Here is a 26790-nt window from a genome sequence, read left to right on the forward strand (position 1 = left end):
ATGCACAGGAGAGGAGCTCACACAGGCAGGGGCATTAGGTGGAGGGCCTGAATGCATACCCCTCCCTACTTTCTTTGGAAGAGCTAAAGAAGGCTGCTCTGTTCCTCCAAGCATCTCTGAACTGCACCAGTGGCCTAGAGCTGCTTTTACTCTGTCCCTCCTTCAGCCAAATGGAATTCATAGCCTGTTGACAAGTTCTACTGCCCTTTCTGGAAAGGGGTCTTGCTTAAAATTCTTGTATTGTAAAGAATAATAGCCTTCCAACGTGGAGAAGAGATTGCCCATCATAAATAATCAAGGGTGAAGATGAATGCTTGCAAAGGGGATGCATTTGCAATCATATACTTTGTGTGCACCGAATATCTATGCCATGAAATATCATATCTCATTCCAAGACCATTCAGAGAGATGGTCTTACTAAATCACATGCCATTTAAAAATGTATTGACAGAATTAATGTGATCTATGCATCTTTCATTATAATCCTTAGGAAACTGTTAGAATACCAGGTTTCCTTTCTTCTCAGGAACCTTGCTTGGCTAGTTCTTATATTATGTGTGATGCTGCTTTTTAAACAACTGTATTTTTCCCCTTTTGAAATTTGCCATGCTGATCATCCTCCTAACACATTTTTAATTTTGCCATGTGTTGAGTGGTGTCAATCAGTGGTTCCCAAACATTTTTGGGCCACCGTCCTCTTGGTTCCATAAACTCATCCCCAGTGCTCCCTACCCTATAAAAAACATTGTTCAGAATCATGGTTTTCACGATTAAGAATAAAATTCACAATCGTAACAATTAATTGCTCCTTTGCTCAACTTTAGTGCCCCTTGCCACCCTCTTAACACCCCCCCCCCGGTAATCCCACTGCCCCCTCTGCTGGTATCATTCATTTCGGGAACCACTGGCATAAATGATCCTGAGCCCACACAGCCTCAGTCTCATCAGAAATAATAATGCAGAGTTAGAAAAGACACAATGAAAAGGTTGCACTTCATGCTTGTTGTGTTTTATAAATTTTCACAAAACCATTCAGATTCAGTGATCCAAACTTGAATGGTGCTCCATTTTTATATTTAGTTTTATCTTTATATTTTGGGTTTTTTTTTAACTTTCCCTTCGTGTTTCTTTGTTCATGAACTTTCTTTTGTGATAGAAAATGAAATCCCAAAATGTATTCACCTTGCATCACCTTGCGCCATCCTTACATGACCACATCTCCCCCTTTCAGACATACTAATACATAAACTGGGAGTGGGGAGGAGGATTGAGGGCTCCCCATAGGCAACTGGTTGGCCACCCGGCAGGCTCTCATGTTGTTTTTTTGCAGGTTCTTCCCATTGACACATTAATTACAACATCTACAGAGCGCCTATATATCCAGTTGCTTTTCGAGGCCTGTCAGTCATAGAGTCATAGAATCGTAGAATTGGAGAGGGCCTTGTAGGCCTTCTGACGCAGCAGAAAATCTAGAGAACCTCCAACAAATGGCTGCCCAGTCTCTGCTTGAGGACTCACAGCCTTGAAGAACCCACCACCCCTCTAGGTACTCGGTTCCATTGCCAAACTGCTCTTACTGTCAATAGGTCTGGTGTAGAGAACCCTCTATGTGTTTGGTTGTTTGTGTGGAGGCCTTTATAAGTCAAGGTGCAACCTGCTGCCATCATCCCGCTTCCCCAAACTATGGTGACTTGAAAATTATGGAAGTGGTGACAGTGGAGGGAAATGAACAGTGGTGAGTGGATTTAGAGGGGATACAGAAAGGCTGTAGAGAACCATATGAGGTTACATCTGTGGTTGACCACCAAAAATATATTGCCCAGAAATGGGCTATGAATACACAAAAGCATGAAAATGTGTAGCTCTGGGCTTTGTTTTTGTGTAATTGGGTTGCTGCAGCATTTAGGGTAAATGGTTACCAAGAAAAAGTGACTGAAAAATTCTGGGTCTTTGGGAAAACAAAGGGGTCTCTTTTGTCAAAAGCAACTGTGAGAAACTTCGACCAAGTAATGCAAAATGCTTACGGCAACCACATAATTGATAGTATATGAGCGATGGTTCTCAGCCCATGCACGTAAGGTCCCAATGACGTGAAGGAAAGTTTGGCTGTTCTTGTGCCTGGAGCTATTTACTGAATTAAAGGCTATAAATATCTAATAGCGGGGAGGGGGCAGTGGGGGAATCATAAAGGTGATGAGTTTCCTATTGCAGTGCTTAGGGGAATCATAATGACTTGCATTTGCATAGCTGCCTGTGAAAATGTGCCACAGGTTTCTTCCTTAAGCAGTCGCTGTTCATTTTAAAGCCATTATGGCCTCATCGTGTACACCAGACATTATTAACAATTGTTATGTGCTGTTATCGGAGGTATTAGATGATTAGTCTAGAGCCTGCTTGGAATGAGATAAAAGAAATATCAGTCACATGCTCTTCCAGCCCAGCTTCTATGTATACAAGGCTGTATACATTTTGGGGACAATCTCAGTACATATGGCCAAAAAAGCAAAAAAAAAAGTCTTCTGAATGTTAATATTGTGAATGATCATGGCTGAGTCTTCCTGCAGAACTTTTCCAAAGCATGCCTAGTTGTAATACTGACAAATGTTGGCATGGGGCACAGTTGCTGTGCCCCATCCCAGCATCCAGGACAGGTCAACTCATGCTACGGTCATAACGTAAATAATAAAAAAAGTAATACTGATTTCCCTCATAACTGGAACAGGCGAGGTATCATAGGACCATAATTTGGAATACGGGATTGAGCTACACTGCTGCAGGAATACCCAGTGTGGTATCCTCTAGATGCTATTGGACTCTATTTCCCATCATTCCTGACCATTGACCGTGCTGGCTGGAGTCCAACAGCAAATGGAAGCACCATGTTGGTTACCCCTGCAGTACCAGAATGTGGGCTCCAACAGCAGGTGCCAACAGTTGAAAATCAGGATAGACAGATCTCACTTGGCTTAGGCACCAAATCCTATTAGCCTCTTGGAGTCAGTAGAACTATTATTCAGGAGAGATACAAGGATCACAAAACATTGTCTTCTCATATATGTATGCAGCATATTTACTACCAATTTGCCAGGGGTGGGACGCGGGTGGCACTGTGGGTTAAACCATAGAGCCTAGGACTTGCTGATCAGAAGGTCAGCAGTTCGAATCCCTGCGACGGGGTGAGCTCCTGTTGCTCGGTCCCTGCTCCTGCCAACCTAGCAGTTCGAAAGCACGTCAAAGTGCAAGTAGATAAATAGGTACTGCTCTGGCGGGAAGATAAATGGCATTTCCGTGTGCTGTTCTGGTTTGCCAGAAGCGGCTTAGTCATGCTGGCCACATGACTCGGAAGCTGTACGCCGGCTCCCTCGGCCAATAAAGCGAGATGAGCGCCGCAACCCCAGAGTCGGTCACGACTGAACCTAATGGTCAGGGGTCCCTTTACCTTTACCTTTTAAGCCATGTAAGTTACTTCATATAGTTGTGAAGAATGGATAGTGCTTATAACCCAGTGGTAGAAGAAATATATTGCATTCATTTTAATTTTTATTATTTCCTAAATTTGTATATTGCCCTTCATCTGTAGATATCACGGTGGTTCACAGCATGAAAATGCAAGATGAAAACACAAAAAACATAGTAAAAACAAGAACAAAACAATAACCCTCCTCTTCCATATTAAAAAGGGTATAGGATGTTAATCAGCCAAAGGCCTGGTTGAAGAGGAACATTTTTGCCAAAGGTCTTACCCCTCCCTTAACACTCTAAACAGTCAACTGGTAAGACAGCCAACTGGTTTAACTCATTTTCCTTTGTTCATTATGTTATTCATATGAGAAAAATGACATAACTCACATGCAGGTTACACTTAATTATGTGGAGGGAGGCTAGGATACATATATAATTCACAATAATTAATCAGATTTTGCTAATGTGTAATGAACTAATAATAATAATAATAATAATAATAATAATAATAATAATAATAATAGAAAATCCAGATTCTGTTACATTAGATTAACTTCTTCATTCCAATAACATTTAACCGTTTCTCAGAGATAAACATCTTAAGGCAGCAGCACTATGAACATATTCTCATCTTCACTGATTGATTTATTGCCTTCTAAGCAAGCATCTCAAGGCAATTTTACACTGAAGATAATTAAAAGCAGTTAAAAACACAAAAACAACAAATACATTTAAAACAAGACTAAAAGCATAGAAAGTAGACACGTGTGGTAAAGATGCATTTATATAGTTGGGAAAATATCATCTGAAAGGGAGAGGTCAGGACGCTAGCCATTATTTGTTATGTACCTTCAATAGCTGAATGCAGAGCAAAGGTTGATGATCAAGACTTCTCTCCTCACCATATCTCTAATACCTCTTCAGAAAATACTGGGCTTCCATAGGTGACCTGTTTATTGAACATTTATCCTGATCTGCTTTCACAAAACCTTACCAGAAGTAAGATCATTGAGACTTTATTCTGACTTGTATGTGGGGAGGTTATATGACAACGAGCATTCATCCCGATTTCCTTAGTGAGTATTTTTTGAATGTGTTCTTCTTAATCATTTGTCCATACCATATTTTTCACTGCATTTCACTGTTGCATCAAAAAGTAAATAGATAGATAGATGATAGAGATAGATAGATGATAGATAGCTAGATAGATGATAGATAGCTAGATAGATGGATAGATTTAGATAGATGATAGATAGATAGATGATAGATAGATAGATAGATGATAGATAGATAGATAGATAGATAGAGATAGATAGATAGATAGATAGATAGATAGATAGATAGATAGATAGATAGATAGATGATAGATATAGATAGGTAGGTAGGTAGATAGATAGGTAGGTAGATAGAGATAGATAGATAGATAGATAGATAGATAGATTAGATGATAGACAGACAGACAGACAGACAGATAGATAGATGATAGATAGATGATAGATAGATGATAGATAGATGATAGATGATAGATAGATAGATAGATAGATAGATAGATAGATAGATAGGGATTTTAGGGTGACAGAGCTCTTTGAACTATGAAAATCTCAATTTCCAAGATGCACTCGAATTCCTCCCATCAAGTGATCTGGAGGCTAGGGGTGGGGGGATGAATTCCAGTTACTTGAAGTAAGATTTGATGTAAGATCTGGTGCATTTTGAAAGAATCCTTCCTCATGAGGTGCATAAACCAGTTTCTTTCTTTCTTTCTTTCTTTCTTTCTTTCTTTCTTTCTTTCTTTCTTTCTTTCTTTCTTTCCTGCCAGTCATGCTTTCCCACTTCTGTGGTTCATAGAGTCAGAACTCGAGAGCTGGAAGGGACCTCAACCCCCTACAATGTAGGACTCAAAGTGGTTGTTTTGTGAATGCCTCACTGCTTTATGAAGAAGGTGGAATAGTCTACTTTTCCTCTGCCGTTCACTGTTAAAACACACACACACACACACACACACACACACACACACACCGGGACCTGCTTGACATCAAACTTCTCTACAACACCAAAATGACTGACATGAAATATGAATTTGTAGGTTGTAGAATCTAGCAGGATGATGCTGTTTACAATATGGCACAAAGCTCCTAGCATTCAGACCCAGCATACTGATAGAGGACCAGAATCTAGCATCTGTTGCATGTAGCCTCTCTTGTTATCATCCACTGATAGAATAACTTGCTTTCCTCTGTCCACAGTGCCTACACAGAACCTTACAAGGTGTGCCCTATCTCTGTGATTCCTATTGAAGACGTCACATCAGATGAGGAACAGAAAAGTTCTGGAGATGAGGATGGGAACCAGGGAGAGTCCAACCTCCTCCATAAGGTAAAACACCATTTTTAAAGCTGTGTGTGTAAATAAAATTTTGGAGGCTGGTCTTGCAACAAATCCAATAGATCTTGTGAGGTGTCTTGAGCCATTTCTGCAATAGATTCCACCCCTGCCCCTGCTCACTGACTGGATTCAGCTACTGCCTGCAGGACACCAACAACATACGATGTGCCCACATCACATTTGTCTGAACTTGCAGCCAGGATCAATGATCAAGCGGCGTGTCAGTATTACATGGTCAGAAGACGCACTGGACAGTGTCTTTCCCATTATAAGCAGTTGCACTCTATCGTACTCTCAGTTCTGCCAAAAGCAGGGCTGTGAAAGTAACTGATAGCAACTGGCAACCCCTGAGGCAAAGCTGGACTCCTGGGAGCTGCCATCTGCCCTGCACAGCACCACAGGTACCAGATCTCCATTCATCCACAGGTATTTTAGATGGAGGAGAAAGGCAGATGTATACATGAAGGAGGCAAGATAAGGAAGAAGCCTTCTTGATTGTCCTGCCTGCTCAGACCCTCCAAGTGTCCCTGTTTTCCAGGGATGTCCCTGATTTAGAGAAGCCATCCTAGTGTCTGATTTTATCCCAGAATGTCCCACTTTTCCTTAGGATGTCCCTATTTTCATTGGAGAAATGTTGGAGGGTATGGAGCTATCCAACTCCTGAGCCATCTGAAGGCAATCCTGTATAGGGAAGGGTTTTTAAAAAAATATGTTTAATGTTTTATTATGTTTTCATGTATGTTGGGAGCTGCCCAGGGTGGCTGGGGCAACCCAATAAGAAGTGTGGGGCATAAATAGTAAAATTTTCATTTTGGAATGGGAGTCCCTATTTTCCTCGGAGAAATGTTGGAGGGTATGCCTGCCCCCTTCTATCTTTCCCACTCGCTCTTCCACTCATGCCCGCATTTTACTTCTTTGTCTTCACTATGTGGCCTGCAAAAAGTTAAGATTGCAATAAAACATATTGTAAAAGCTGATGGTTTTACAGTATAAAAGCCATTGGGAGCAATAAAACAAAGTAGAATGAGAACAATGTAAAGATTTTTTTTTAAAAAAAAAGCCTAGGAAAATAAAATGCTTCTGCCTGGCACTTTAATGAAATCTGAGTAGGGGCAAAGTGAGCATTCCTGTGAAGAGCATTTCACAGCCAGGGTGCCACTACTGAGTAGGCCGTCAGATGGCTGACATACAGAGAGAATACAGGGGAAGCGTTTGTAAAGTGCCCCTGCCATTTTAATTTTGATCTCCCTTTGTTGCATTCAGCCCAGTTACGGAATCATGTAGAAAGCAAGATATTGCTGAAACATATGATGCTGAATGAAAATTAGCTGCAGATGTTGGAAGTTTGAGTCTTATGCCTGGGCCAAATATATGACTGTTCTGCTTTAGGCAAAGGCAGAAGTTCAACGTGAGTCAAAATACAATTTTCTGCAGTGAAAAGGAACCAGGAAAACAGAAATTAGTTCATTGTTAGGCTGAGGTTTCAGGTAGTTGGCAGGGCCAGCCTTTTCTTTAGGCACAAGGTGGTGCCCTTCAGATATTATTAGACTCCCATCAGTCCCATACAGCAAGTCAAATGGCCATGGATGTTCAGTAACACCCAGAAGGTATTAGCTTGGCTATCCCTGCATTAGAAGAGTGAGGCAGCCACTTCAGACAACAGATTCTAGATTGAGGAGCAATGGCAGCAGCCTCCTGGCCATTCCTTCTGAGCCCTGCTTAGGCATTCCTCAGTTTTAGAAGACAGAGTTGTGTGCGTCAGGCACAGAGCCAGCCCAGTACCCCCTGAACTAGCCTGCTGCCCACAAGTGTGGTGAAGGTTGCTGTCCCATTGCTGATGTAGAAGTAAGATTCAGCTGCATGTCCAGTTGGCATTCCAGGCTATCCAACAGAGTGGCCTCCCTCAGGCAGCAAAATGTCTTATTTAACTATTTATGTCAGGCGTCATTAAAAAAAGGATAGCAGAGAATAGGAGCGCCTAACCATCTTTTCCATTAAACTGCTCATCAACAATTGAAAAACACCCCCTTCATTGCTCATGGTTGCTATGCTCCCTATCAATTGCTCGCAATGTGAGATCACCTTAGGCTTTCACCCTGAAGACTCTTGCAGTGTCACTCACTGCTGGAGGAGGAAGCATGCCCAGACACTGTCATTCGCTAGTCTAGTATTTATGTGTCTGTATGGAGACAGCCTCCCCTAAGGTTTCAGACAAGTTATGGACATGGATTGGAAAATACTGGAGAAATTCTGGTCAGTGTGATAATTCTGCCCCAAGATCTGTAGATGAAGGGCGGTATACAAATTTTAACAACCACCACCACCACAAATTTTCTGACACTTCCTCCTAGACCTTTCAGTTCTTAAGAATTACTGATAAAATTTAGCATTCTCTAAATTCCCAAGATGAATGCTGTCAGAGACACTCCTGACAGGAGTGAACAAGAAGGATGGCATGTCACTGATACCATAACGTAGCGCTTGTCATAGTTGGTTATATATTACAACTTTCTGAGGCTCTCACACAAAAAACTCTCATCCCTCTGAGAGAATTTTAGGCTTCCGTCCCATATATACTTAGCTCAGAAAAGGTTCCATTGAACTAAGTGGAACTTCCTTCTGCGTTCACATGTAAAGAAGGATTGCAATATTAGCCATTTTATCAAAAAGCCATGTCTGAGTGATGAAGTGCAAGTAAATAATCTAAGTACCCAGCAAAAGTACTGTCTCTCTCTTGTAGGGAAATCCTTAGCGCAAGATGAAGCAGTTGTAAAACAAGAGCAAATTTCAGTGCACTGTCACTTAGAGAGAATTGGCAGACTTGAGTAGGTTTGGATGCCAAAAATAGTATCAAGGATTTGGAAGTGAGCTAATCTTGTGAAAACAGTATTTGGGCTGGTCTGGAAGCAAGAGTAAGTTTTTGGTTTTCTTTTTTAATGTTTTGCTTGTTAGTCTATGGTTTCCATCTCCCAGGGGAAAATCAGTCTGAATAAAGGCATGAGATCACCTAGCAGATAAGATCTATGGTTTTATCCAGAAAGTGTACTTTTTTTTATTAACAGTGCTTCTACTGAGGGTGGGAAGGATCTGCTATACAAGAGATTCTTGCTCTTCAGTTTTGTGAGCTTAGATTCCCTTATGTCTCTGCATGTAATTTTATACTGGTTAGAATGGGGCTGTTAAAAATAAAAACAACTAAGCATATATATTAAAAGTAGCCAAAGGCACAATCAGGTGAAACGTACTTAATTTCGTCTCACTGAATGGGAGAGACTTAAGCACCATCCCTTAAATTTGGCTGAATAGTGCCTTTGTGTTTTCATAGAATCACTACACTGTTCCAAAGCAACAGCCACTTCTGACTATGCCACCCTAGGCATGACCTCTCTGCAAATTTGGGGACATAATTTGGCTCTTGATCACACTTTAAAAAATGAAGAAAACCCCAACATTCTTAGCAGGGGTGGAGGAAGGGGGGGCGGTCCGCCCAGGGTATCACCATGGACAAAATGCCAGGCGGGACTCACTGTGGGCCTGCGCCTAAGCTATGCGTCTCTCCTGGGAGTGATGTGGTGGCTTGGGCGCCTGCATCCTCTGCACTGCTCCAAATGGTCCGCCCGCTGCCTCCCCCTTAGCTGTAGGGCGGCTGAGTGAGAGGAGGCAGGCAGACTCCTCAGAGGCCCCATGGAGTGTCCTGCCCCGGCTGGCCCCGCCCCTAGGTGTAGGGCCCGTGCGCCACCCCAGGTGCCCGATTGGCTTGCTCTGCCGCTGATTCTTAGTCTGGAGTGTACATTTGGGTTACATCTTGTGGATCTCTGCTCTTCTGAGCTAACCTCTTTGAAATGAAGCATGCAGCACACCATTGTTATGTTTAAAGGCAGCTAATACATACATACAGTGGTACCTCAGGTTACATATGCTTCAGGTTTCATACGCTTCAGGTTACAGACTCCGCTAACCCAGAAATATTACCTCAGGTTAAGAACTTTGCTTTAGGGTGAGAACAGAAATTGTGCTCCAGCAGCGCAGCAGCAGCGGGAGGCCCCATTAGCTAAAGTGGTGCTTCAGGTTAAGAACAGTTTCAGGTTAAGAACGGACCTCCGGAATGAATTAAGTACTTAACCCGAGGTACCACTGTACAAGCAAAGAAGAAATATTTCCCCCTGTGGTATAAAACAGCAGATTGCAGGGAGCAGTTTTGATCCCAGACCTGATGCTGGGGCAAGGATTGGGCCCCCTCTCATTTTGCAGCCCCATCACTCCAATCAACCTGGCAAATTCGTGCAGAACATTTTTGTTTTTAAAAAAGAAGGAATATTCTGGGACATCCAGAACGTCATGGATTTTCCCCATAATAATATGTAGTTTGTCTTATATAATATATAGTGTGTGTCCCCCCCCCATCCCACCCCCAGAGTCACATTGTATTCTAGGGGAGGTTTTTTGTTTAAAACTGCATCTTCTTAACAAGGTTGGATCCATGGTGGAGGGGGAGAATCCCTGGCAGCTGGTGTTGGGCTAGCAAATTTCCAACAGGACGCTGTCATTTTTTAAAATTGCCGTGCTACTCCTTGGAGAAAGGGGTGCCCTTCACATAGACCCCTATAGCTGATTTTTACCCAGCTAAAAACTACCTAAGAGGCATATTGAGGCCGTTCTTCACATGTGTGTCTCTTTTATATATTTATTCCATTGCTCTGAGCAAAGGTGACCTTGCCTTTTTCCAGCTTGTTCAAGAAAAAGCTTGCTGGAAGCAAGCATCAGATTGGGGCACAAAAACACCTCCTTTCCCTGAAATTCTCATTAAATTACCATTTCAGCCTGAGATAAGGAGAGCCCTTTGCGGGAGGGCTGCCTCGTCATTTCAGGTGCCAAGCACATGGACAATAGTAACCAGGGGCAAGCTAAATCTACTCCTCGCATGCAGTCAATGCCACAAATCACCCCCAACCAAGCAGCAAACATCTGAGCTTAGTTTGGTCCAACAAGTGACATGTTCTTATCCTCAGTGAACAGGGAAGGCATAAAAACTGGCATGGCTGCTCCATTGTATCTGGGAGAAAATAGATGCATACATTTGTACGAGCAGCTGAAAATTATATATGGGAAGCAAAACGATTTCACGGTAAAGATTAAAGCGGATTAATGTGATCTCAGCAGTAATGCTAATGTTTACAAAGACAAAACTCAGGATACAGATGTTTAAAGGTCATAATAGAGGCAATTAAGCGTGATTTTGGATTTATAGAAAGTCGTTTGCAGCTGTAGGATGGCCCTGCCTGCCATTTAGTCTCAGTGCAGGAGAAATAAAAAAAAAGTCACATTCATTATACTTAACTGCTGCCTGGGGTTTCAAGGCAAAAAGTTAATGTGAAATGTGGAGCTAGGAGCAGCACATGTTTTCCCTTGCATGTCTACTCAGCTTGATTCTTCTCCAAGGGGAAGCCCCATTTATGTTAAGAGTAAAAAACAAAAAAATGCGGGGGGAGCATTAAGATCCTTCCCTGTGTGTCTCTTTATACCCATTTGAGTATATTGTAGACACACAAATGGTTTCAGTGGGGTAACTATCACCTACAAGCACCAGAAATTTCTCACCCTCAGGGACCCTTAGGCGTTGGAGAGCTGCATCTGACTTGCACATTCCATTTCAATTTTACTCATATAATCTACAAACCCCATAAACATACTTCCCAAACATGGAGCTTTGTTAATTCAAGGCCTTCAGCAAAGGCTGCTCCGTTTGAACAAAAGACTGTGGGAAGCCTAAATTCAGATCAGCACCTGTATACAGGTTTGATGAGGCCCATAGCTACTGAAGGTAATGGGGCCTTTTATATGTCCCGCTGTCCTTTGTCAACAACAAATTGTGCTGTTTTTTGTGTTGAATATATGCTATATGACCATTTATGGACCTAATAGGTATCTAAAGCCATTTGCACATAACAAAATATGTATTTTATCAAAGTTTATTTGTTTTGTTATCTTATATTCTGGAAATGTGCATCCAGATTTTTTTTTCTTTAATTTTTTTGGGAACCCCCAAGAGAGTGGTGCCCTAAGCTATAGCTTGTTTAGCTTCTACGTAAATCCAGCACTGCCTGTATAGGTAGACCTCATTTTACTCGGGGGTTATGTTCCTGGCTATCACGTGTATAAGTAAAATCACGTAAAACCTGGGAAGGGCCCCACACAACCATCTCTACCTGTCCAAAACTGGCGCTGAGCACACCTTGCCCTCCACCCTGCCCCACGAGGCAGAGACCCAGCTATGGAAAAGTTGTGTGTGGGCTTCCTTGAGGGCTCCCCCGAGATCTCAGATGGACCTTCCTGGGGTGGGGGGTTCTTGCTCTCCTGCCCTGTTTTGTTGTTGTTTAGTCGTGTCCAACTCTTTGTGACCCCATGGACCAGAGCACGCCAGGCACTCCTGTTTTCCACTGCCTCCCGCAGTTTGGTCAAACTCATGCTGGTAGCTTCGAGAACACTGTCCAACCATCTCGTCCTCTGTCGTCCCCTTCTCCTTGTACCCTCCATCTTTCCCAACATCAGGGTCTTTTCCAGGGAGTCTTCTCTTCTCATGAGGTGGCCAAAGTATTGGAGCCTCAGCTTCAGTTTTATTTATTTCTAAATTTTCAGTGATCCACATGAACTTAATGTAAGATGCAACCTGTCTGTACCTTTATGTACCAGTTAATCAACTTATTTGGGAGGTGCATGCCTTCTCCTCTTCTTCCTCCACATCCCTCACCACATCTCCCAGTGCGTCTTCCACACACACACACACACACACACACACACCCCACTTTGCTGAAGGTGGTGGGGGAACAAAAGGAGGCCAGAGAGTCCACAGCAGGTGGCAACAGAGAAAGCTGCAGCAGGGATCAATGTGCTCTCTGAGGCCAGATCTGCCACCTGAGGCTACTGCCATACCTCACCTCATGGGTGGGCCGTCCCTAGGCAAGGTCTGCATGTAGGTTCCCACTATTACTGAGAATCCTGATTACTGTATTTTTCCATTTATAAGATGCCCACATGTATAAGACAACCCCCATCTGATTTAAGAAAATGAGGGAGATGGCCCCCATGTGTAAGATGCCCCCAAATTTTGGACATTATTTTTTTAGGGGGGAAACCTAGTCTTACACATGGAAAAATACAGTATGTAGAGGTCTTGGCAGTAGCAGGGCCAGGGCCAGCAAACACAAGCCTGCTGTCCCCTCAAGTCCTGTACATTTTAATCCATGTGCTACCCCTGTGCACCTCAAATCATATTATTTCTACTTCTCTCTGCTAGGGGGAAAAATAGATACTGGCCCTTATTATCTGCATGCTCATTTACCTATACTAATTAATTTAAATGCATGTTGATCTGCAATTGCTGTCCTCCTAGTGCTGAGGCCAAACTGTTTAATGGGTTTAGAGACAAAAGAAATAAAATAAACCCAGCGAGGCTAATTTAAAACTTGCCAAGTGGCAATTCTCTTGCCGTTCGTTTAAACCACTCTTAGTCCACCTCCCAAGGAAAGCTTTGAAAATGCTGCTGTAGGGCTTCTTAATAAAGTCTTGAAAATGCAAGAACAGGCTCCCTTTCGCAACTTCTCCTGTCTCTCTACAGGGAAAGGCAGTCAACATCTTATCTGCTGTGTTGGCTTCAAATTTGGAAAAGTCTTTACAATGTGACAAGCTGGTGCCAAATATTTTAAAAATAAAGCCTGAGACTAGTGTCCCCTCTTGGTGGGTCCTTCTGTCTAGGAAGGAAAACCTCTACATTTTAGAAAACCTTAATGTACCTGGGTGCAACAACGGTTTAATAGGCATAGAGGGGTCTTCAGAATTTCACATCTTTGATACGTGGTCATCAGTGGGAATGAGACACCATAACCCCCACCCTGCCCTAGTGAGTTGCCAGAAATGTATGGCAACAACACAGAGCAAGGAACAGGATGGTGAACAATTGCAGCATGCAGAACAGATCTGTCTGCAAATAGAGGAAATAGCAGGCTAGGCCACAGAGATTTTGCAGAGAGCCAAGCAGCAACAGCCTCACTGTTGCAGCACGTCAAATTGTCTTTGCCGTTTCTTATCTTTCTACTGGGTGGGATTGGTTTCCAGGCTCCATTAATCATTCTGTTTTGCAAACCTTTAACCTTCGTATAATGAAGCAAGCCCACATACTTTTAAAAAATCCAAAAAAGAAAACCTCGAGCATAAGCTATGTATTTGGGGAGTGACTGTTTTGCGTCCCTTTAAGGAAGAGACAGATTTAGAAAGCTTCTCTCCCCCTACTCCACCCCACAAAGAGGATGTGTATAATTAAACAGATTTCCCAGGAGATGGTGTGATATACCTCCCTCCAAGAAAGGGAGCAGGAGACATAATTTTCCAGTTTGCATTTTTTAATTTTTAACTTTGAGGCACATAGGTTTTAGGTTCAACTGACCCTTCTGTGATTCAGCACTACTGTCCTGATATTATTTCCCATCCTGTATTGCCATAGTGAACTAATTCTCCGAGTGGGATTGAACGAACTAGTCTCGCTAGATGAAGCCCATGCAAGGACTTCCACCAGCACAACAGGGCTTGGACTGAAGGAACAATTGCCATAGTGCCATGTTGAATTGTTCCCTCTGAATACTACTTGTTTCATAGCCTAAATCCACCAGTGGATAGCAGGCTTGGGGTAATGGCACCCAGAGAAATAATGCTACCACTGCCTTCAAAGCACTACTGTGATATCTAGAGTGGTAGAGCAGGTACAAAGGTCAGTGGAAATACTGCAGGTATTGGCTCACCAGCATTATATGCCCTCGCCCATTACAATAAAACAAGAAACTTCTGGAGATTTGTCCCCTGCCATTTTTGACTCCAAACCCACACAAATAGCAAATTTACTATATGTGGAGTAGGTTGGTTGCATGTCTTTTTATAAAATACAGGCCTCTAATAATTATATTTGTCCAGTGGCCACCAAATCAAAGTGCTGCAGTCTTTCGGGGTCAGAAGAGGCATTGAGGCCAATGGTAGTGGTAGGGTTACCTATCTCTCTTGGATTCAGTGGCAAGAAAAAACTACAGCCAAGCGTATTACTTCCAGAAATTTGCTGTCTTTGCTTTAACTCCTCGAGAAATGGAGGGTTTCCCAAACTGTCGTACTGCCCAATATAAACTTACAGGTTTGTGAAGTCTCTCTCTCTCTCTCTCTCTCTCTCTCTCTCTCTCTCTCTCCCATCCTGCTATAACTTGGCTAAGTACAGGTCCTATATTTGATTGCAGGGCTGATCACAGGGCTGTCTTAAGCACATGCGGCGCCAGGGTGCAAAGATCGCCCCCCCCCCGGTTGCCCAGTCCCAGGTGCGTAGGAGGGCAGAGCCGGCTGGCCACCTCAGCATCTTGCTGGCTCGGTTGCCCCCGAACTTGTGGCGCAGAGCCACCTGCAGCAGAAGAGCCCGTTGCGGCGCTCCGACCGATGGGCAGGCTCTTCCCCGGACTCAACTCTCGGGCCCCAGACTCTCAGCCTGGTGCCCCTGAGAGCTGTGCACTTTTACCTTCTTATTTTCCGTCATGCATATGTCAGGTCTATTAAACCAAAAAGGCAACTGGAACAGGCTGGTTTAAGGCATTGCACTGTTTCAGAATTGCAAGCCGCCTCCCTAGCATGTACATCATCTTTAGGTGAGTGACAGTAACTCTCAGAGGCAGAGCACTTGCTTTGCATGCTGGAGCTTTGATCTTTGGTACCTCCAGGTAGCAGGTGGTGGGAAAGAGCATTGCCTGAAACCCTGGAAAACTGCTGCCCATCAGAGCAGGTGGCTTTCCAGGTTCTTATCAAATCAGTAAGCAGCTGAAAATAGTAGCTGCCTCAGACATGGCTACCTGGAACAGGCTGGAATAGGAAAACAGGAAGCTGTGTCACTAGTGAGCTAAGGCTCTCCTGTCCCAAGAATGATGAACGGATGTTATCCATAAAAGTGCCTGTACTAGAAAGGGTAAGCACCTCATGAATGAATGAAGAGCTGCTTGCAAAGCGTTAATGGCCTCCTGAAACACATTTGCTCTTGCTAATGCTTCACATCAGACCCTAGCCTGCATTTCCTTGATATTTATTCTGTTATTCATCCCTTTGGCAGACAGTGGCACAATATCAATAAGACACATGTGTTTCATATATAGGGGCAAGTCTCTGTTATAGCCATGCTGTCTGTGCCTTTTCCTGTCTTATCTGCTTGGGGTGTCACCTGAGCATACAGAGATGAAGACAAAGGGAAGGGAAAAACAGCCTTGAGAGGGACGTTGTGCTGGCTGACACGGGCATGAAATTTCCACCACATGCTTCTCTCATATAGCATATATGAAGAGATTTATGCACACTTAAGCCTGTTCTTTACTCAAACGCTTCTGGTTCTAACTAAATGTAAATAGGACTTGGGCTAAGAGAGTATAAATTTCTAGTTGCAAGTTATGTTTCTCTATGAACCAACTGATGTTTTGGTGGTTGTTCAGTGTATTCGGCAGTGCAGTTTTGACTTCACAAAGGTACCGGTATCTCATGCATTCATGGCTACACCATTTACTGAAACTTAAACCTTTTTAAATAACATTTTATTTTAGAAAGGCTGAGCACTCTCTTGCTCCTCAAATCCTTTCAAAGAAGGTGGCTAACATAACAAAGTCTACCCACCTCTTCTGAACTGGCTCCATCTTTAACCAATAATAACCAACCATTTTAGCAGCAAATTCCAGAAGGGGAAGCTCTCCCCCTATCTTCAACTTTCCTCTTTCATCATAACTGCTGATGAGGGGTCAGCAGGATTTTTACTTTTTGGAAACAAAACAAAACAACACAAAACAACACAAACAACCTGTCATGGATAGCACATACCACCACCTCCCGATGTCCCACATTTTGCGCTTGTTCCTTTTAAACAATTCCCACCCCCTGGAAGTCTTGGTATGTCACCTCCCCAATGCTAAAATCCATATCTCCTCTGATATTATATCACCACCACCAGTACTATTTTCCTTCTCTGTGGACTTATCTCCTTATCCCTTATTGGATTAATGGCACAGCCGTTGCAAATATCATGCTAAAGGTAAAAGTATTTGGAGGGAGGGGAAATCTGGAAAGGCCCTTAGATCTTGAGAAAGATAAGGCTATTAAAAGCAACAGGGCTTGACTAGGCAAGAAGCCAGAACTTTGTGTCAAATCCATTGCTTCCCTCACCAAAGTTAACAGCAGGGGCTGGAGTCTCTGCAGCTACTGGGAAACACGAGTCTGGGAAGGAAGCGTACATTCAAAGCACTTACTTCTAGGCTAGAAAGCAAGCAGCTGGCAAAGTTCTCTAAAATGAAATGGCAGATCTTCGTATTTTCACCACCGCTTGGGTTCAGTGTTAGGAACCTGATAGTTGAAGGACCTGAGCTCCCTACATCTCCCTGTTCCCAGAAGTCTGTCTCCGGACACTGTCGTCAATCTCAGAGTTCATTTCCTGGTTAAACAAACAGCAATTAAATAACACAAGACGGGGCAACGCCTAGAGACACTGTCTCAGAACTCGCCCTAGACAGGCCATGTGACACCAGGGGTACCAGTGTTTTGGCTTTTGGCTCAAGACAAATCAATCACTAATAGAATGGCTGACTGTGACAAACTGTATACAAGAAGAGAGAGGGGGCCTTGGTCAGTAGTGAAATATGCTCCGCTTCTTGGCATATCGGAGCCAAGCCCATCAGTAGAGGACGTGCCGAGTGGCCAGGGTGCATTTCAGGGCTTTCTGGCGCTGCTGTTTAGCAACTTCCTCTGTACCCAAGTGGATGTGTGCATTATTTATATACATATGTGCCCCTCTCTGTCTGCCTGCCCATCACTCTTTCAAGAAAGCTTATGCCACTGTAGCATTTTGCGATGTCAGTAGAGTCTGTTTATTTCCTTTTTAGTGTGTGTTTCCTTGACTTTTGGTGACATTGGCACCATCCCATCATCCCTAACTAGGAGGACCAGTGGTCAGGGGTGATGGGAATTGTAGTCCAAAAACAGCTGGAGATCCAAGTTTGGGGAACCCTACCCTAGAGATTCTAGGGGAATGCTATGTCTCACAAAAGCAAGGAATGTGGTGGCAATAACTTTACCCATCTTTTCCGGAGCTGACCCTCTGTATATGTTACAATAAACATCATAAACTTAGTTTGTTCTGTCATATAGTAAATTAAGAAATAGCTAGAACTTGGAACAATTTTTGTCTAAGAAGGGGCTCCTGTTCTTTCTGAAATTATCCATTTCTGCCTTCCTTCTTTGTTCCTTGTTGTTGTTGTTGTTGTTTAGTCGTTTAGTCATTTCCGACTCTTCGTGACCCCATGGACCAGAGCACGCCAGGCACTTCTGTCCTCCACTGCCCCCCGCAGTTTGGTCAGACTCATGTTTGTAGCTTCGAGAACACTGTCCAACCATCTCGTCCTCTGCCGTCCCCTTCTCCTTGTGCCCTCCATCTTTCCCAACATCAGGGTCTTTTCCAGGGAGTCTTCTCTTCTCGTGAGGTGGCCAAAGTATTGGAGCCTCAGCTTCACGATCTATCCTTCCAGTGATCACTCAGGGCTGATTTCCTTAAGAATGGATACGTTTGATCTTCTTGCAGTCCATGGGACTCTCAAGAGTCTCCTCCAGCACCATAATTCAAAAGCATCAATTCTTCGGCGACCAGCCCTCTTTATGGTCCAGCTCTCACTTCCATACATCACTACTGGGAAAACCATGGCTTTAACTATACAGACCTTTGTTGGTAAGGTGATGTCTCTGCTTTTTAAGATGCTGTCTAGGTTTGCCATTGCCTTTCTTCCAAGGAGCAGTCATCTTTTAATTTCGTGACTGCTGTCACCATCTGCAGTGATCATGGAGCCCAAGAAAGTAAAATCTCTCACTGCCTCTATTTCTTCCCCTTCTATTTGCCAGGAGGTGATGGGACCAGTGGCCATGATCTTCATTTTTTTTGATGTTGAGCTTCAGACCATATTTTGCGCTCTCCTCTTTCACCCTTATTAAAAGGTTCTTTAATTCCTCCTCACTTTCTGCCATCAAGGTTGTGTCATCTGCATATCTGAGGTTGTTGATATTTCTTCCGGCGATCTTAATTCCGACTTGGGATTCATCCAGCCCAGCCTTTCGCATGATGAATTCTGCATATAAGTTAAATAAGCAGGGGAACAATATACAGCCTTGTCGTACTCCTTTCCCAATTTTGAACCAATCAGTTGTTCCATATCCAGTTCTAACTGTAGCTTCTTGTCCCACATAGAGATTTCTCAGGAGACAGATGAGGTGATCAGGCACTCCCATTTCTTTAAGAACTTGCCATAGTTTGCTGTGGTCGACACAGTCAAAGGCTTTTGCATAGTCAATGAAGCAGAAGTAGATGTCTTTCTGGAGCTCTCTAGCTTTCTCCATAATCCAGCGCATGTTTGCAATTTGGTCTCTGGTTCCTCTGCCCCTTTGAAATCCAGCTTGCACTTCTGGGAGTTCTCGGTCCACATACTGCTTAAGCCTGCCTTGTAGAATTTTAAGCATAACCTTGCTAGCGTGTGAAATGAGTGCAGTTGTGCGGTAGTTGGAGCATTCTTTGTTCCTTACGTATAGAGTAATAATCTATAGCTAAATTAACCATGCTGTTTTAATAGATTATTTTGAATTTCCCAATAGCTCTCAAATGTCACCCTTGCAGTAATTATCGTACAGAGAACCAGCTCCATGTAATCTTTAGAAATTAACATTCCTTGAAAAAGCAAATCAGAAGTGCAAAGCATAATTTATACACCATACTTTATATTTCCTGCAGTCATTCTCCTGTATGTCATCCCCTTGGACGTGTGTCTCACATATGGGAAAAGATGAACACCTAATCAACATTTTGCATTAAATGGATGAAATACCTTTTTCATTCTCTTAGCAGACAGAAGCTAGGATGTGGCCCATCAGTTGTGCCTGCTTGCCCCATATGGAAAAGATTAACCAACCTTTTCATATTAAATGGTTGAAAGATCTTGCACATTCCTCTACCTGACAGATACTATGATGGGGTGTATATGTTGTGTTGGTTTGCAGGTGTGTATTGAAGTTTAAGATTCGCCTCCACAGTACTTTGATGTTCTTTGACTACCAGGTCCAAAGAGTGTTCAGACTGAGAGGATTCTCTGTTATTTTACATTCTCTGTTATGGAGAATTTTTGACCTTTGTTTATTTTGTTTTGTACAGAAAGAAGGACAATCCAGAGCCCACCTCATTGCCCAGGAGCTTGTGTCTTCAGAGAAAGAGTAAGTCCACCAGCTAAAATTTGGTTTGCAGTAAGCTGGGCTGTGCATTGCACATTGATTTATTCAGCGGTAGCTGGTTGACAATTAATAAAACTGTCTCTTTCCACAGATATGTGGAGATGCTCCGGCTGTTACATATGGTAAGTAAATCATTTTAATTGTCAAAACCTAATTGCTCTCTTACTTAGGTATAATTTAGGAGACAGAAAGGGCAGTTGAAGAGGCTGAGGTGAACTCTGTCAGGAGTGGCTTGTCATGCAGAAATGCTCATTGGACCATTGCAAAGGAATCTGTCTTGTGATAAAAGCTATGCTGCTCTGTATGTGCCAGACGTGTAGACTCTCGAGTTCCTCATCAGTCGGAATAGAACTTTGACCGAACAGCTTGGTAGGATGATTTGTCTAAAACGACATACTTTTTCTTGAAATCCATTTCATGGACAGAAGAGAAAGAAATTTGGAGGCATTGTATGAGTATTTCCTTACAACTTTGGGATGGGAAGAAGGAATAATTCTTTAGAGCTGCTTTCGTCAGCATGGGATGGCTCCAGCGAATTCTTCCCCTATCTCTGTGCAAACAAATATTTTGTATGGTTGAGAAATACAGTCAGCTCCCACTTGGATCTCAGACCTTTGCAGTTCACAGGTCTGTTGTGGAGCCAAAAGCATAAATCATCTCTTAATCTAAAAGACATTTTCTCATTTTTGCACTAGTGGGAATTTATTGTATGAATCATTTTGTGTGGGGGAAATTTATAATTACAAGGTCGAATAGCTCGTTGTTAACCAATAAGTCAGTTAATTAACTGACCACTGCTGCAGTCCTAATCACACTTTCTAGGCTATAAGCCCCGTTGAGTTGATTGGGACTGCCTTCTGCATAGACAAGCTTAGAATTGCACTGTACGTAAATGGCATGGAGTTCTCACTGGAGATGGCATTATGGGAAATAATGGGTGAATCTCTGTGAGGTCACCCTAAAGTACCAGTGTCTGGAACAAGCACCTATTAACTAGTGGCTAGGTGGTCTGGTAATGCTCTGGCCTCCCTCAACCTGTTATCTTATCAACCATTCTGCGCAAAACAATCCCCACCTGTTGTGGTGTAAGTCCTTCTGGTGGAAAGTCTGAGTCTGAGCTGATGATATTCACCACTCACTTCCTTCACTTCTGCCTTGTTTAATTCACGAACTTTCCAGAAATCTTTGTGTAATATGGGGTTGACCAGATGTCACATAGCTCAAGGAAAAGGGGGGGGGGGAATGATAGGCTAGAAGAGCATGCTACTTATTTCCCACTGCCAGGGATGTCAGCTGACTGTTTCATTTTTCTCCCTTTTCACGTACTTCTTACACAATACTTTTCTCCAATCAACATTGCTGTTAGGGCTTGTCCTGGGCTTAAGAGCCTGTGATTGATATGCAGGGGAAAGGGATGTTAAAAAAGCCTCATCTGCTTTTTATTTTTTCCATTGTTGGCATTGGTCTGTCTCAAGAGACAATGGAGTGTGCATCCAGGGGTGAAGTCAAACTGCTGCATTAGCAGCACCAAAGTGACCTCCTCAGGGTGCATGCCTGGGCAGTGTGTATCGAGGTCCTGGGCTGCTCAGACCACAAGACCCCCTTCTCGGCCTCACTAATGTGGTCCAAAGGAAACCACATCCTGCTTGGCTGCAGGCGTTGCTGGAAGGAGGCGTACAAGACGCCATCCAACTGTTTTAGGGACACTGCTCTGGATTTGTGTAGGCAGGGTATGCTTCTGACGATATTCTGCAAGGCAGCAGAGATCTAGGATCAGAGTTTTCTTTCTGCTAGATGGGCTACCTTCCCAAGTGGATGAACCCCATCTGCCCCTCACTTCACAGCACTTGCAGAAACCGCCTTCTTTGACCATTGGACCCACTATTTGTCTCGTCTGCTCCATCTGCTGGAGCCTGTCTTTGCATGCAGGGGATGTCCCTAAGTCACTGAGGGTTTGATACCCATTGGCTACCTTCATCTGTTTTAGCTGGCCAGTCAAAGCTGTTTCCCGGGGTTTGGCCGCTGTAGCATACTGACAGCTTCTAGGAGCCACAGGTGAAAGTTGAGCGCAGGGTGAGAACCAAAGGTGGACAAACTATCCCAGAAGGAGCATGAAATGAAATGTTCCCCCACCAAAGGTGCTACCCCTTTCCTCACCCCATACACCCCAATTTTATTGATATTAAGAACACAGGAGCACAGGAACACATTTTCTGAGAATTCTCCAGAAAAATAATCTCTCAAAGGACCTGTTGATGGCATTTTACCATTGTACTGTTGAGAGTGTATTAACTTATGGTCTCTGTGTGGTTTGGGAGCTGCACGGTCAGGGGGAAAACAATGCTGTCCAGGGTTGTAAAGACTGTGGAGAGAATAATTGGGTGCACTCTTCCCACCTTGGATCAAATCTATGCTTCCAGGTGTCATAAGAAAGCTGCAGAGATAGTGCAGGATAGTGCGCAACCTGGAAATGATCGCTTTCAGTTTCTGCCTTCTGGAAGAAAGTACAGGGTTATAAAGACTAGGACTAGCCACCTGAGAAATAGTTTCTATCCAAATGCGATATCCAGGCTGGGATAGCTGGGATAGCAGGCTTGTTGGTTTTTGAATGTCTGGTGTAGATTTTTTCAATTTCGTTTTTGTGTATGGGAGGAATGACAATAAAGATTATTGTATCGTATCATATCGAGGGGGGATTGACACCCCTAGGATTCCTTCTTCTTCTTGTCAGCTATTTTAACATAGGTAGTTTTGTCCTTACTAGGCACACTCTTAAAAGGTAAAGGTACACCTGACCGTTAGGTCGAGGGAGCCGGCGTTTGTCCGCAGACAGTTTTTCCGGGTCATGTGGCCAGCATGACTAAGCTGCTTCTGGCGAAACCAGAGCAGCACATGGAAACGCCGTTTACCTTACCGCCAAAGCGGTACCTATTTATCTACTTGCACGGGGATTCGAACTGCCGACCTTCCGATCAGCAAGCCCTAGGCTCTGTGGTTTAGACCACAGCACCACCCGCGTCCCCAGGCACACTCTTAGACACCCTTATTTCTGATTCATCATCACTGTTCCTGTCAATTCAACATTCTGGGGGGGGGGGGGGACACTTCTTTTTTTTAAAAAAACCACTTTGTGTCTTCTGTTACATCTCAAGAGAGCAAACAAAAGTGCACCAAACCTTCATTTAGAAAAAGAAAAAACCTTTTTATTTCCTTAAAGTCTCAGGAACACTATCTTTTCTCTGACACCCTCCCCACCCCCCCCCACCCCCGCAAATCGGAGCAGAGCCCCACTCCATTCAGCAGAACTGAATCAGTTTGGCCTTTCAGCAGGGACCTTAATAGTTTGATTGATTGCCAAAATGATGACATTTCCATATACTCACTCTGCTATTCAACCGAAAGAGTGGAAACATTGTGTGAGCTCAAACTTTATATTAGCTGGTGTGGCTCAAAAATAAAGTGTATGATGTTAATCTGGAAGTGTAGCTGCTCTTCATCCAGCTTTGATCACAGTGTATTAGTAAGAAGTTCAACAAATTGTGGGGAAAGGAGATTGGGCAAAATTAAGAGGAAAACTAAGTGGAGAGTTTATCCATACCATGTTCATCATATGATGACTGCAGAATCAAGTGCTGACTCACATATATGCCACTAGAAAGCAAACACCATAGAGAGAACTTGCACTGTCACTAGGCACCACTTCAAACAGGGCAAGCCCAAGAAATTTTGCTGGGAGATAAGCTCCAGAAGTGGTGGGAGGTTCAGCTTCCCACAGATTTCTCCTCCCACCCATGGAATTTGCCGGGTGATTCCCCCCTTGCACCCCTCAACCCCACTGTGGCTCAGAATTTGAGCTGAAACTTCTTTGTCAAGAAGATTTTTTTCAGTACCATCATAAGTCCTTCCATTTGTCATTTTGCTTTTGCATCAGTGGTTTGCTAGAAAGACAGAAATAGGTTAGACACTAAGCATGAAGACCAAAATGAATATAGCTATACAATGCTACATGTGTTGCAAACATCATGAGATTTGAGCCAGTAATAATTAACTGGAAATGATTAGGAGCGCTAGTGAGCAATGAGCCAAAGCACACTTTCTTCTGCCTTGGGTTTCTTGGACAGCATTGAAAGTCCTGTTGGACTAATCAAGTGCTTGTTTTGCTAATGAAATCTCCCAATGAATGGGAGAAGTCTGTCTTAATGAAAAAAATACGTTGAATGTTACAGTGCCCAAAGCACTTGACAAAAGCTTAGAGGGATATAACATCTGAGAACAATAGGCTGTTTTCAGCTGCAATTGGCTGATTCATTTATTCTTCTGCGTCTTCATTTTTTCCTAGTCAGCAGGTGGGAAAATAACTCTTCATGGGTCTTTACAGAGGGAACAGGAAGCCAAAATGGCTGTTCAACTACTTAGTGTCCCTCCTTTAAACGCACACACACACATAGAGAGAGAATGTGTGCCAGCCCTTCTTGGCCTTTGGCCAAGTACTTTGCAAACAGCCTACTGGTACAGTATTTGAAACGTGCATTGTACAGTTTGCCAGTGCTTAGCCTCATTTGATTTTGGTGTGTGCGCAAGTTTGTGAGTGAATGAGTGAGTGCATGTACTGAGTTCACAATCCATGACCTAATTTCCACCCAGCAGTTGAAGGATAGTAGGCAAATTGTGTCTGCTGTGTTAGAATTTACTGCAGCTCATCTTCAACTGGAAAAACAGGGGTGGGCAATGAAAAGATTTCAGAGCGTTGCTGTTCTCTGCCGTGCAAGGCCACTCATTCTGCACCCTCAGAAATGCCTCAGCTTAGCTCAAAGCACAGACTGTGGTAGCTTGGTCCTTGCTCACCTTAGAGACTGTCTTGTACTCTGTGTGCCATCATGGTCTCTTAAATCTGCTAAGAACAGCGCAAATTGCTGAATCAGTGCACCAAGTACATATGACATGAGGAAGACATCAGGCTTTCTGGTTAGCTGACCATACTGATAGCATGGTCTCCTGTTTTCTCCTTGGCAGCCCCCCAGCTCCGCAATGCCACTTCCACAGCAGCCTCTTGGCAAATAGGTGTTGTTGATCTCATCCCACCATTTATCCCCCCTCCCCCATTCCTGGTGTAGATCTTCACTTACCTCTTCTTCCCTGGTGGAGTATGTGTGCCATTTTGTGGTTCACCTCAGGTTGGGCTGGCCCTGGTTGCGATTAACCAGCATTTAAGGTTCAGACATAATGCTGCACTACTTTTCAATTGTGCAGCTGCACAGGTGGAGGGAAGAGGAAGAGAGAGCTTACAAGTCCCAAGCTCATTAGTGTAATAAGCCATAGTTTATTTTTACATCTGAATGCTGCCATTGACTAATTGACACTTCCAGCATTCATGAGAGAGACAGAGAGCTACAAAATGCTGGGATTCAAATTCTCTTGCTTAGGTCTCAGGACTATGTCACATTTATGTTCTACACAGTGTCTAGAAAATAGCTGGCGCTCTGTGAATGTGAAATAACAGTTGCAATTTTTCTAATGGCAGAAATAGTGCCAGGAGCATACACTCCGGTTTGAGCCTCACGAGTCACTTAGAATGTAATTGGATGGCTCTAGTTCTTTCCTCAGTTCTGAATCTAGCAGGGAATTGTATGAACTAAAAAATATTTGGTACCTTTTCCCTCTTCTTTCTTGGACTGTGTTTTTCAGATGATGAATTTGGAGACCTTTCGGGTACTGTGATTGATCAGAGTTATTGAGACTGCAAAAGTACTTTACCTGTGATTAATGGTTTCCCAGGCTTTCAGCACTTTAGGCAACAGCATTTTTTTTTCTTTTTATGGATGCTTACAGCATTACTATTAGGCTTTGGTTTTGCAGAATTAATCATTGCGAGGCTAGCCATCCTGGCTGCTGGAATTAATTCATTTGTCTGAGAATTAATTATAATCACACATCTATTGAGGCAATTAATAATATAGTAACATTTGCTTGAAATCCATGAGAAAAGAAAAACTTGAGTTTCGTTAAGTGATTTTTTTTTTTTTTACAGATTTGAGGCATAGCTTTGGCTGCTATAGTGTGATGATGTGTAGTGAACTCTCAGGGGGAAATAATCTAGAGAAATTCTTGGATTTCTCAATACTGTCAACCTTTAAACTGAAATGGTAAAGGGCAGCAACAGATGTATCACACAGTGCAAATGTTCCTTCTGCTTTTTTAAAAAAGACAAATAGAAGAGAAGATAAATGAGCCAACACTACTTGCCTCATTTCATGCTCATTTTTGTGAGTGTTCACAATCACCTTCCATTTCCTGCTATATTCAGCACCTGTGATCACATCTGTGTTTCGGTGGTGTTCTTTACAGCAACATTTTCTTTTTGCTTAAATCTTCTTCACCACAATGTGGTTCCACATGTCCACATTGCCATGTCCACAATGTGGTTCCACATGTCCACATGTCCACATTTGTTACCAGTGGCTTTAATAACCCACTTGATCTGTTCAGTGACACCACAACACATTGTGTAATGCGATGGTATCATGGATGAAAATTATCAAAGTTTCTGGGTCACCACAGTCAGTAAGGCAGAAGTGTGGGCAAATGAGGACTGTGAGAGGAGTGAAAATGCAGCTGAGAAGCACCAGT

General features: G+C 43.2%; 1 protein-coding gene and 1 long non-coding RNA gene across 5 annotated transcripts in view; one reads left to right on the top strand and one right to left on the bottom strand.

The window, feature by feature from the left end:
• Window positions 1-26790, bottom strand: part of LOC307209504 — a 197411-nt gene that overhangs the window by 77583 nt on the left and 93038 nt on the right. The gene's annotated exons all lie outside the window — the stretch shown is intronic.
• The window catches only part of FGD5 (FYVE, RhoGEF and PH domain containing 5), a 134896-nt gene that overhangs the window by 56237 nt on the left and 51869 nt on the right, over window positions 1-26790 (top strand). For all 4 annotated transcript variants that reach the window (XM_079964490.1, XM_079964491.1, XM_079964489.1 and 1 more), the window contains exons 3-5: window positions 5709-5838; window positions 20087-20145; window positions 20255-20285. In XM_079964490.1, coding sequence (XP_079820616.1) covers window positions 5709-5838; window positions 20087-20145; window positions 20255-20285 — 220 coding nt within the window. The remainder of the gene's footprint in view (window positions 1-5708; window positions 5839-20086; window positions 20146-20254; window positions 20286-26790) is intronic.

This window comes from Podarcis cretensis (genome assembly GCF_951804945.1).
Source record: "Podarcis cretensis genome assembly, chromosome: 2".
NCBI classification, from domain to species: domain Eukaryota; kingdom Metazoa; phylum Chordata; class Lepidosauria; order Squamata; family Lacertidae; genus Podarcis; species Podarcis cretensis.